The sequence below is a fragment of the Patagioenas fasciata genome, chromosome 3, assembly GCF_037038585.1.
Source record: "Patagioenas fasciata isolate bPatFas1 chromosome 3, bPatFas1.hap1, whole genome shotgun sequence".
NCBI classification, from domain to species: Eukaryota; Metazoa; Chordata; class Aves; order Columbiformes; family Columbidae; genus Patagioenas; species Patagioenas fasciata.
This window is the reverse complement of record NC_092522.1, coordinates 19904154-19916935: the sequence shown is the minus strand read 5'-3', so window position 1 is coordinate 19916935 and position 12782 is coordinate 19904154. Positions and strand designations below refer to the sequence as shown.

At 42.1% G+C, this 12782-nt stretch overlaps 1 protein-coding gene across 1 annotated transcript in view; it reads right to left on the bottom strand.

Moving 5' to 3' along the window:
• Positions 1–12782, bottom strand: part of LOC136099675 (ALK tyrosine kinase receptor-like) — an 84638-nt gene that overhangs the window by 943 nt on the left and 70913 nt on the right. Inside the window, exons 8-12 of the mRNA XM_071807262.1 lie at positions 10192–10354; positions 5482–5632; positions 2892–3023; positions 1799–1943; positions 787–969 (exon numbers count right to left, since the gene is read on the bottom strand). Of these exons, the coding sequence (XP_071663363.1) occupies positions 787–969; positions 1799–1943; positions 2892–3023; positions 5482–5632; positions 10192–10354 (774 nt within the window). The remainder of the gene's footprint in view (positions 1–786; positions 970–1798; positions 1944–2891; positions 3024–5481; positions 5633–10191; positions 10355–12782) is intronic.

The following is a 12782-nucleotide window of genomic DNA, read 5'->3' as shown; positions in this document are numbered from 1 at the left end:
CATTCGGCCCCTGGAAGGCAACCACGAGACTGATGTGAAAATGAGTTTGACACCCATGGTTTAAGCACTTTACCTCCTCTCAGGATTTCTAGTATATCATACACTTGATTTAAGCTGTGGGGATCCAGGGGTTAAAACATCCACCACAGTGCAGATGGCTGAAGAAACTATGTGGCCCAGGAGATTACAAGTTAGTAGAGATCTCGAATCTGGCCCACACCAGTTATAATCAACATAATGCCATCTGACAGCTGTCCTGAGACCCACAGCACACGAAATGAGCTCCTTGTTGACTGAAGTCAACACTACCATCGTTATTAAGAGGGGTCTTGGCTGGCAGCCTGAACCTGTCCCCAGAGGCCACCTGCGCAGGACCACAGCAGGGCAGGGTAGAAGAAGCCATGTCCTTCCCCTGGCATAAGGCCTGGCTGCCGGTCCCCAGGACCAAAGTCCTCCAACCACAGGTGTTGGCAATGGGAGCACATCGCCTGTGGCTCCTCCTTCTTCAGCACTGTAACCCGCCAATGGAAGGCTCAAGAATCGCAGCAGGATCTTGATGGCACATTTTGCAGAGTGCAAAGCCAGGATTACAGCTGAAGGACTGACATCCGGCTATTTGCTCAAAGACTAAACGCCATACATTCATGTAATGCTAAAAAGGCAACACAGACATACTAGTACATAACAGTCAAATACACTAGCTACAGGAGAATTAGCTATCAGTGTTTTGCTGATCATTAGCACTAAAGGAGGGGAAGGGACACCTTGAACATGAAGCCACTTTACCTATATATCCTCCGCCTCCTCCACCTGAGGAGCACCCCCCTCCACCCCCTCCGAAACCCCCTCTTGTCTCCCACCCCCACTTCTTCATGGCCTGGGGGCAGGATCTTCCTCCAGTAGCACCTTCCAGCAAGGATTTTCCTGACCACAGGAAGGAAGTGTTATCATTCCAGCCACCTCCACCACCTGCAGTTAAGAGAAGAGAAAAGGCACAGGTAGGGATTATTTTGTGTAAAAAAACATTGCAGGGAGCTGCAAAACAAGCCCTCCTTTGGAAGCACCTCAGCTGAAAGTGAGTCTCATGCCTTGGTTAGAAGAGGGCATGTGCTTGCTACACAGTGCTACAGTGACCTTTCTGTAGGGCTTTTGACCACATCAGTCATCTGCACCTCTTTTCACCTACCACACAGGACAAGTATTTTCTATGGAAAATGTAAAAAGATATCCCTGCCTACTCCCCAGTCACTTGTTTCTGGCTATCAGAGCTTTCTCCTTCTCTTTGCAAAAAATACTTTTGAAAAACCCTTATGTCAGTTCTGAAGTGGAGAAAAAAGCATATTTAGTGAAAAGGATGTGAAAACAGGTCCCAGTCCTGCTCTAAATACAACATACTCACCAGTGACTCACTTTCATCTCTGCTGGATGATCAGTCCAAGGTCTCTTCACAGAGACTTCTAACGAGGGTGCAATTATGCTCTTTCTGCATAAGCCAGGGAAACTGTATGTCTACACAGCAGGAAGTGGTGCAAGGAGGAGGATGGCTAAGTTGGCACTGCAAACTCCCACACCAAAAAATCAAACATCTTTTCTTATGAGAAATACTACATTATTTTGGGAAAATATTGCCATTGTTATGGCTATATCATCTTCAATACCTGTATTTAGCCCATCTGTTTAACATCCTTGCTCCCACTGAACTGTGTTTTCGTGAGTTTCACCTCACCTCCTTGTGAGGAGGAATCTGGGAGTATCACATATTCACAAAGGTTTTCTTAAAAGATTAAACTTTCCTTACCTGCAGCTCCTGAATTTCCATTCAACCCTGGAATGGAGGAATCATTTTCCAGCCTTTCTGGATGAAATGTATCTGTTTTGGCCCTGTAGGCCCTGCCACCACCTCCTGCTGCAATTATCAAGGGGACAGGTTCTCCATTCTCCATCTTAACAAATTCAGAAATAAAGGCAGCGTTCAAACTGAGTCAGACACACAAATGGAAGTTCAACCACATGCTAGCTACTGTAATGTTATACTAATCAGGCATCTAGGGCTGCTCAGCACTACAAATTACCATTGCATTATTTATGCAACCACATCCAAAAGATTAATGAATGGCGCTAGTTCAACCACGTTCTGCAACAGAGAACAGTGGCATCAGCAGCTCCGTGAATTGTACCTGCAGTGCTGATGGCTCTTAGAAAGATTGTAATGTTACCATGTGATGACTTCCATCAAATGAAACAGCTGAGGAATGCTGCTCTATGTAATGCAATATAGTGTCTCCACTGGTAAAGGACTGCTACACTGGAAACTGTCCGAGCATGCAGGGTTATGTAGAATTACATAGAAGTTGGGTGATCCAAACATATTGTTAATGACTGAAACCAGTGTTGGAATTAGTACTGTCTCAGCTAGTACATGACAGAAAAGATCAGTGGTGCCTAGCTATAGGGTTGCCAACAGAAAACATACAGGCTATCCTCAACTTTTCTTGTCATTACACCATACAGATCAAATGTGTAGCTGAAGTCTAATGTTCTGCAATGACAGATTTGAATGAAGTCCTGTGGAATTTGCCTTTTACTGTAGAATTACGCTTCAGCATCTCAGCTTGCATTGAAAAAAATCCAATTCAAGCTGTTTTCTTTGCCAAGGAAACTCCAAGCCACAGAAGCAAGTGTGGCCATACTGTGTAGCTGTCCTAAGAACCATAAAGGGCCAACCCAGCTCACTACTGCTATCAACTGGAAATTAACCATACCCAGAGCTCACTTTATGGACCCTTCCCCAGAGATGTATAAAGGGTTCTCAGGTATTTCAGGCTGTGATACTAGAGGCAAGTGGCAGGATGTGTTCATGCTGAAGGTGCACAGGGACTATGTTTCCATACCTTAAATATGTAGGTTGCACCTCCCCCACCTCCACCTCCTCCTGCCCATTCTTTGACACTTCTGTTCACACGTATCTCTTCTTCAATCACATTGTTCTCTCCGATGCAGACTTTCTGTATAACATCGTTAGTCTGCAAACAGAAGACTGGGTCTGAATTCTGGGAATAAATTGCCGTGTCCTTGTACACCCACAAGCCTCATGGACCCTTCACCCTCCCAAACCAATAAATTGTCCTCCAGTGAAACTCCATAAGCAGAAGCAAGTGAATGCTCTTCTAGAAGAATCTTTCTTTTTGCTTCAACCTTCATCAGAATAATCTGTTGCCATTTTAATTGAATTATTTCGAAGTAAGCTCAGTGCTGGTATCTATTACCATGCAAAACAGCTCCATAAGCTTTTAACATAGAAGATGTAGCAGAATTCACTGCAAATACTTCCCAGCATTAACTATCTGTATTTCACAACTGGAGGAGGGAGTAACTCGGTGACGATGTGACCTGCCCCATGTCAAGCAACAGACAAATGGTAGCAACATAGAGAGAATCCAAGTTTCTTGGGGGGTCTTCCAGCACCCCATGGGTTGGGGCCAGGCAGACAGTGTGCATCTATCCAGAATGAAGGTGTATTGGTGGCTCGTGCAGATGTACCAGAGCTAGCTTTAACCTAGGTTGTCACAGCATGGACTGTAGCAACAAGCTTGGCACAGACTGGCCACCCACTGTTTATTTAGGCTTCCAAGCAAGTTTTGATGCTGATCCGATGCTTACATTGTAGCAGCAGTTTTACTGTAATTACCAGTGCTAGCTAGTTCAAAACCTACCAAGACACCTGCAATCCCACCTTTGACTGCAATGTTGACCTAATGTTATGGGAAATACCTCACTAAAAAGCCTCCATATTTCCTACTTAGCATTTTTTTCCCCTTCACCAATTAGCACCAAATGTAATGAACCTTTTGTATTAGGCAAATCACTGAATTCACTAACTGATTTCAAGCAAAACATTCAACCATCGTTTATAAGTACTTCTGGACTATGATCTAAGAGAGGTAACTGTTGCTTTGATTGTGCATGACAAGAAGGACTCTTGTGTTTGTAAGCTTCAAGCTTTGCTTCTAGCTTGTTTTACTTTGTATGTTTCACCTCAGAAATAATCTCTTTTTATGTACACTGAACTCACAAAGTCAACAACACTTTCAGGGAAAAATTCACAAACAGTTGTTATAGTAGGATTGACCTTCTGCTTCTTTCTACTTCCTTCTTCTGTGTTTTCTTTTGGAAAAGGAGCCTGATAAAAGCATCCTCAAGTTACAAATTATTCTGTTGGCCATAAAACGTGTCCTAGGTTGTGCCAGAGAATGAATGGCATCCATTTTGTGTGTGTGGACTTGCCTATGGAACTAAACAATCCTCCTTTCCTTAGTCTTCCCTCTCCTTAATTGATTTGGAGTTGGGTGGGTATGATTAATAAAATGACAAAGTCAATGACCCAAAGGAACCACTAGATTACAATTGAATTTAAAAAAAAAAAATCCTTCATGGCAGAGACATAACTGATTACAATCCAATCTAGTAAAAGTCCCTTCTACAAGTCTATGCAATCTCTTTGCCTCAATGAAAGAATTACATTAGCACTCAATAAATTCTCACTAAGATTACAGGGGCCTGCAATTTAATGAGTCCATATATTACACTCAGCTGGAATGTCCTAGTTATAGACGTTAGATGGAAGTTTGAGTTAGGGCATTTCTCATTTCAAAGAGGCTTCATATTAATGGTTTGTTTGTAGATATGTATAATTCCAGTTTTAACATTATTTACTTCAGCACCCAACCTTGAGAACCCCTCTTTCTTGTCTACATCATTCAACCTTTCTCTGCTGTAAAAGACTGCTAAGCTTTCATCTCTTGGATGCCAGCCACTAACAGGTGAGAAATGCACAGCATTTACATGTCCAGCTCAAACCTGTAGGTGAAATTTCATCAGATAATGCTTAGTTTCCTCCATAAGAATCTCCTATTCCCTCATCCTCCAAAGAATACTAAATGATTAATAGATTATTGTGCCTGCAAATGGTGAAAGTTGCACTTTCTGTCAAGGCATTTGCAGCAATGATTGGTTCGTAACAGAAAAATCAGGACTGATTTAGCAGCGATTAATTTGTCTCTCCCATTCCCATACAGATAATAACCAAACAGGCCGTGTGAGGTGGGTGTCTCCGGAGGCAGGGCTGGGCTCAACAGCGGAGCAAAGACAAAGCCCTGTGAAATCAACCTTGAAGACTGATCTCCAGAGGAAAGGAAGGCAGGGTTGTCTTTTTCCTCCCAAACCCCAGAAAGATGCTCTGAGATACGCAGATCAATCAGGAAACTGTAGTCTATTATCAGTGGGGCCTGACTGTTGAAGAAGTGAGCACAGTGACATGGCATTTTGCCTTTTCTCACTCACACCCTCCCCATAGAACTGTAGCTAACCCTTGAACCACATAACCCAAAACTCCTCAAGGACAACAGTTTTCTCTGCAAACAAACAAAACTCCACAGATTTGTAAGAAGGAATTAAGGCAAAACAGAAAGAGCAATGACTTACACTAGGACAAGCATCTTCTCCTTGCTGTCCTACCAAGATATACAAAGTATCATCCTTCTGAAGGTCAAAAATTCCCAGCACAGACACGCCATGGGACCGCACCATGGTGTTCTTCCCACCTTTCCCACCAGCAGCTCCATAGCCTGAGATGCTGCAGGAAAAAAGGAAAAAAAAAAAAAAAAAAAAGAGTCCAGCATCTGAGTTGTCCCAGACAGGTAGAAAGTAGCACAAACTGGAAACTGCATGTTTTGCACATCATCACGGGGCTGTGCCCTGAAGACCTGACGCTCTAAATCAGGGGTGTCAAATTAATTTCATTTTCATTTTAGGACTGTATAAATGCAGGAGTAGTTACGTTTATACAGTCCTAAAATTAAATTTGGCCCTTTGAAGGCAACTGTGAGGCTGATGTGGCCCCAGTGAAAACGAATTTGACACCCCTGCTATAAATAATTCTAAACCCAAACTTGAAGACTGAGGTTGTCTGATCTATATGGACCTATGAACTTGGGTAGCTACAAAACAGCTTCTTTCACATTGATTCATAGGCAAACACTTGCTGAGGATAGAGTGAGCAAGCCCCTGTAGATTCAAACTTTAATATACGAAACACATCTTGTTTCCCAGAAGGCATACCCTTGAGAGGTTTGCAGCAAGGAAGAGAAAAAACAGAACCAAGAGAACCGATAAGTACAGCACATATGGCTAAAGAGAACAATAAGCACGAGATTGACGGGGAGATTTGAGAAAGGAGACAACACAACTGGTCCTGGTAGCATGGACCAGATGGGAAACAGCCCTCCTATTCCCAGGATCAGAGGGAGTTAGAAGAGTAGATGGGCACACCACCACCTGCAGTGAAAAACGAAGGCAAAAAGCCCCTGGCTGAACTCAGAGCCTCCAGGAACATGTCCCTGTCTCCAGCCAGGAGCAGTCAGGTTGCACACACAGGCTGCTGCAGTCCCAGTTCAGGCTCTGGAGCTTTTATTTCAGGCAGTCATGACTGAGAGGTCCTTACTGTTGTTGATGTACTCAAAGATTTGACTGTACTACTGTATGTCTCAGCTCTTCCCTCTCACTTTCTAAGTATGTAAACAATTTACATACTTGAAGCAATTCTTTTATCAAAGAATTTCAAAGTGCTTTATAAAAATCATTATAAAACACGCATCTCTGCTGCAACAAAAGAAAGAGATACTCAACTTTCTGAGCAAGTGATACAGCAAGCCCTGCTTAGAACTGAAATAAGAAGGTGGTTCTCCACTGACATTAGTAACTTTGCAGCTATTTCCATGAAAGCGAAGTTCAAGCTGGAGCACGCGAACGGTGACTGCAGGGCTGAGAGCATAAAACTTACTCTTGGCTTCCTATTCATTACAGTACAGCTGCTCTGCTTTAACTCCTCCTTCCCTCCAGCACCTGGTTGGTCTTTGCCCAGCACAGTCCTGCATGCAAACAGGTCACAAGCAGAATGCACCAGCAGTGCTCATTGTGTGTGAGCACCCTGAACAGGCTGGGCAGGCAGCTCGCTTTCAGCCCCCCAACTTGTCTGAACCATTAGCATGAGGAACTCACCTCGTGGTCCTGCTCTGAGGCAGCCAGCATCGAGCAGTTCTGATGTCGAAGCAACTACGGAGCATCAAGTGACTCATAAAGCACATTAGATCCTCACAATGTGACATGATTATGTTCATGCCACTGTCGATATCCAAAACAATCATTCCTCAGTAATGCTGCACTGGAGCCAGCAGAGAAAGTGATGGACATAGTACTGGGCTGTACCGAACAGATGCTGCATGTATCTGAAGACTGAGTTGATTTGGCAATGGCTAATGAGGTGCACTATCAGGCACGGCAACCTGGCAGGGCTAATCGTCTGCAGTTAGGGGCCATATTTTTCTGTGCATAAACAGATTCACATACAAGCAGTGATGTCAGTAAGTTCAGAAGAACCCATTTTGGCCTCATTCAAAGGCTGCAGACAAATAAAACCCAGTGGACTGAGATGACAGTCACTCCCTATTCAAAACGTGTGTCACTATTTTAACAGATGGGTTATCTCGACTTCAAGTGTTAGCAGGATCCCTTTCCTTAGGCACAATTTTCTTTCACAAGAGGAATCCATTTAACCATATTGGCCTTGAAGAAAGATTCAGACCACCCTGAGCAGATATATCCAGAACACAGAATACCTTCCACTGTCTTCCTCCTTTTCTTTTACTACTTGTAGGAGCTGAAAAAGAAAACTGCAATTCAGGAAGGATCAGGATCACTGTGCACTGGAAAAAACAACCCCACCTCTAGATAGACAGTCAGGGCAAATGCTTGAGCTAGTTTTGACAATATGAGAAAATGTAGTGCCTAGGCTGGCCAACCTAGAAAGACACATTTTTGCATTCCACTGTGCCATACTCTTGTGCCACCTTACAAGAAGGGACCAGACAAAAGAGGGCAGTGGAAGTGATAACAAATGGGGCACTCAGCAAATGAACCAAAGATTCTTGTTTTTATAAAGAATTAGGATAATGGATGGTAACGTGTAATTTATTACAGTTCACTTCTCTCATACTTGATCATAAGCCTAGATATGGGATGACGAGACCTCCTGAATGCTTAGAAGGAAATCTGAAAAAAAAATAGTATTTTATGTTGCCTATCTTTATTGTTATACATTGTGTAGTACTTATGGAAGGAAACCAGATGATTTTGTCTGTATCAATCACTGGAGCTCATAGGACTCCAGTCTTCAAATGAGGTCACCTACAGTATGTGTCAGATTATCCAGAGCTCCAGAGATGGTGGGGTTTTCTGGGTGGGGTTAGCTTGTGTGAGCAGAAAGTTGTGCAAAGTTGAGCTTTCCGTCTTTGCATTTTAACAATGCATATTCTGCCTCGTGTTCACACAATCTATATCCCTCTTATGCAATTATCAGGAATGTAACTCACTGCTCTACATTGTGCAGTGTGAAACGTGCTATTACAGCATAATAACAGCTTTCTTCAGAGCCCAGCAGCCAGCTGGAGGGTTTTATCTCTGGGTCTGGTATCCTGGAGATGGTTATCAGGCTGACAGGACCCACAGTGCAGCAGGCCTGCAGGGGAGAGCTAGACACAGGCTGTGGGTCCAGACTCTGGGAAGTCCAGAACTGATATCGCAACTCGACATTTTCCTAGGGCTATGCTGCACTGGGGGACTCCGCTGCCCCTTCGGCAGCCCAGAGTCAGGAAGACGTCAAATTAATTTAAGCCCACAACTGCCTCCTCCTTTCCCCAGGCTGTGAATTCTCTACTACAGCCTTAAGAGGTATAGAAGAGAATGTCATCCACATATATAGGTTACCTATCTATTAGATATACAGAACCTAAAGCCTTTTAGGTCATTTATAGGACTTAAATAGACAGGTCTTCCCTGCGGGACCTGCGGTTTTTACTGCGGAGCAAAAATGAGCCCACAGTTAACACTGGAATTCTGGCTCTTCTTGGGCTGGGCTGTGATATTAAAGAAATGACAAGGTTGTAAGTTTATTGCCTCTTCTCTTTTGGGCTATACTTTATAACCATATTTACTGAATGCTGGTTCTGAAAAATTCTATTAACCTCAGGCAACTCATTTTTGATAGCTGAGTAAAACATCATTAATGCTTTTTTCATTACCATCAATCCTCGTGGTAATAGGCACTTAGGCAGAACTTGTGCCCAGCCTAGCCTACCCAGTTTCTCAAAACTGCTTTGCAGTAGACTTCAGTTAGAGACTGACATCTATCCCTCAATATTAATACTCTTTTTCAATAAGAAGAAAAAAAGGAAGGTGGTAGTAAGCTTTAACTGAAATTTGTTCAAAGCTTTCAGTAGAATGTTCTGCTTTGAAATCTACAATGCCATCATTGATTTCAACAAGGAATGGTGACTAAAAAAACACCACTAGACAGTCATTGATTCAGACAGTTCTGCTTACAAACTGATGCATGTAATGGCTTGATGTTACCACTAAGAGAGACTGAACTAAACTTTGATTGTACTTTTTTTCCCCAGAAAGAGCAAAAAGAGAAAAATGATTGGTAAAAACCTGATTAAGGGGCATTGAACCGTATCTGATCATCTCCCATTGAAAATAACTCCACAGAGGGATTCAAGCATTAGAGCCCTCAGTATCACAGAGCCGAACATTAAGATGGCTGGTTTCCAAAATCAATTCTACAGTGGTGTGCCAGGCTTACAGGCTCAACTTAATATGCCTAGATTCAAAAAAGTCAAGATGCTGAGCAGAGCTTGATGCAAGCTGTCCCATAAGAAATGTTGACATACAATTGTGCCTCCTATGCCAGGTGGACAGTGGGAAAAACTTATTCTAAGACCAGAGTTCGACGGACAGCATACGGGATATGTCTGCCCCTTGGCCTAAGGAGGTCAAAACACTCAATTTTCAGTTACTTATAGAAGTCTCCCAACCTGCAACCATTCAGGTTAAAGATTTGTCTGCCTCAGGTGGCTGTTTCTCTTTTTTCTCTCTTTCAACAAAATTTTGCATCTTTCAGACAACAAATCTGAGACTGGGAGGATGGGCAATCACAGGATCAGGGAGAATTATAACCCCTGTAGGTCTGGTCCAACTTCTGAATATAATACTTTATACATGCTTAGCATGTATCTGCAGCTTGGATTAGTTTCAAATGCGAAGATATATCATGACAATCAGAGATGGTTCCCTTACCTGTATGTGTTAGTTGCTGGTACTCTCCAGATTTGAATGCCCTGGAGAATCCCTTCAGCTCCCACAACCACACTCAGGTTGGAGTTCCTGTAGGCATCGTTGCATTGGCTCTGTGTGGGGCCATAGGGTCCACTGGCACCACACGTTGTGAATAACCAGTGATCTGAAATGAGGATATATACAAAGCATCGTCTGAACATCCAAAGATCGAGCAGCTGTTCAGTGCTTTATTCACTCTCTTGTTGCACCAAGAGAAGAACCCAGCTCCTTAGGTTTTAGGCAAAACAAATACCCACAGAATTCTTTTAAAAAACTCATAGCACTGTGTATCTCAGTATTTGACAGCTTTTCATATCCTGAAAGCTATCACAACTACGAACATAGCTTTACTGTTTCTAAGGTTCATAAAGGCAAAGTTCACAGAGTAAAACGCAACACAGACCAACCAGTTTCAGGCTGTGGTCTCTGGGTTGTTAAAATGCACTCTGGTAACCTCAAGACCAGTGCATTTTAGCCCTTCCAGCTTCTACAGGCATTTGATTATTGAATTTATTTAAAATGGGAAAGTAGCTGTTAATTACATAAAACCCTGTAAATACAACATCACCTCGGTGATTAAAACATAACAATAAACTAATTGTATTTTGAATAATTATTTGCTCACAAGAGATTCAAGTTAAACTTCAGAGGCAAACCACCTAACTGAGGCCTACAAAACAAGCATTCAGCTCTGCATGTTCTAGGCCAGATCTACAGGTGTAAATAAATGCATCCCTGTTACAGCCATTTCCATCAACCGGAAGTAACAGTTCTATACAAACAGATTTATAAAATAAGACTTTGCTAATTTGTGCCTCAAAAATCTAATTTTAAAAATTCGAATAGATTATGTTGAAAATGCCATTCTTGTCCTTAAAGATTCATTATTAGGGCCATCGCAGTTGCAAGACCACAATGCTCTTGTAACACCCATCCTAACATATTTGCTAGTATATCCAGAAATATTTCATGTGTAATCAAAACTAAGATCTATAGGGCAAATAAGTAGACTAAGCATTTTTTATGTACACTACATGATTCATCATTCATATTTATTATATTAATGAGTTAATATACACAATCCAATAAACTCTGTTACTTAATTCTATTGTCATTGAAGACAAAAGACTTGAAATACAGCTAAAGAACATTATTTCTACGAATGATGTTGGGTCAGCCAGCTCTCCTTATGGGTTTTTCAAAGGGTAGCATTTTCCCCCCAGCTTCCACTTTTTTAGCAATGATAGGTCAGATAGATCAAAAGCTTGATCTCCTTCTTGGAATGTGGAGCTATTTTCTAAGCAGATCAGGTCTAGAAATGATAGTTTCCATGTGTCTGGACCGGAGAGGCCAACAGTTCCATCATTACTGTCACTGGACGGGTTCACCCACCAAATATACAGGGAAACACATTAGTTTAGCCAGGCACAAGGTCTGAGTTATCTTTTCACAGACTAGTTCTGAAGTTGAGCTAAATTCCTTCTCATAAAAAAGTGCAATGCATGAAATGGATCAAATAATTTGGCAGGACTTTAAGAAGAAAGTGGCTGGCATTTTTGAAAAAAAAGTTTTGCAATATAGTCTTGGCTATTCCAAGAAGCAATGTAAAATTAGTACTTTAGGAAAGCTTTCCAATGTTGAGAGAACAATCTCTTCCTTCTTATTGCAAAATCTATGCCACCCCTCCTTAAAACTTCCCTGCAAGAGTCCCCTAGAGACTTTGCTACTGTTACTTGTTTTATATGGATACTCACATACTTATTTTACTTATTTCTCCATCCTTCTGCAATAGGTGGCAGTATGAAGTCTTAAAATTAGTAGGTAACAAATAGAAGAATTGAAGAACTACCCCCCTCCTCTGTCTCCAATGCACTCCCCCCAAAGCCCCAAGAAAAACAGGTAAGAGGGGGAAAAGCACCTGAGAACGCAAGGTCTTAAAGTTCCTAAGCAAAATGCTTCACTACCTCTGATATTGTGTTTTGCACCAGAAGTTACCTATGTTTATTTTTCAAAAAAATCCCCAAACTCAAGCAAAATCTAACACAAAATAGAAGATGAGAAACTCATTCTGTCAGCTATCAGAGTGATTTAACATTGCAGTATCCCAGTGGGCTAAGCCACCTGCACTGAAACATATGTTTAGTAAAGCAGGCAGGTAAGTGTCTTCGTTTGGAACAATAAGAAACCATTTGGATGTCTCTGGTGAAACATCAAATATGTTCCCAAAGGCAGAAGCAGGTGACCTTCAAGGGGACAATAAGCTCAAAACACAAGAGAATCAAAATGGAAAACTGGAAGTGATAAAACCTAGCACAGACCACAGCATATGCATACTGCTGTGGTTAAGCCTTACATTTATTTTTTACTCCCTTTAAATAGATCTCATTGCTTATGTATCTGCTTACTGGCCCTGGCGAAAGTATCTCTAGATATCACACATGTAACACACAGCACAGCTGGACCTGAAACCGGCAGCTCTTGACTCCCACTGGGTTCCAGGGATAGGGCATCAATGAACTACGTTGTATTCCAAAATGCCTTTTAATAGCCCT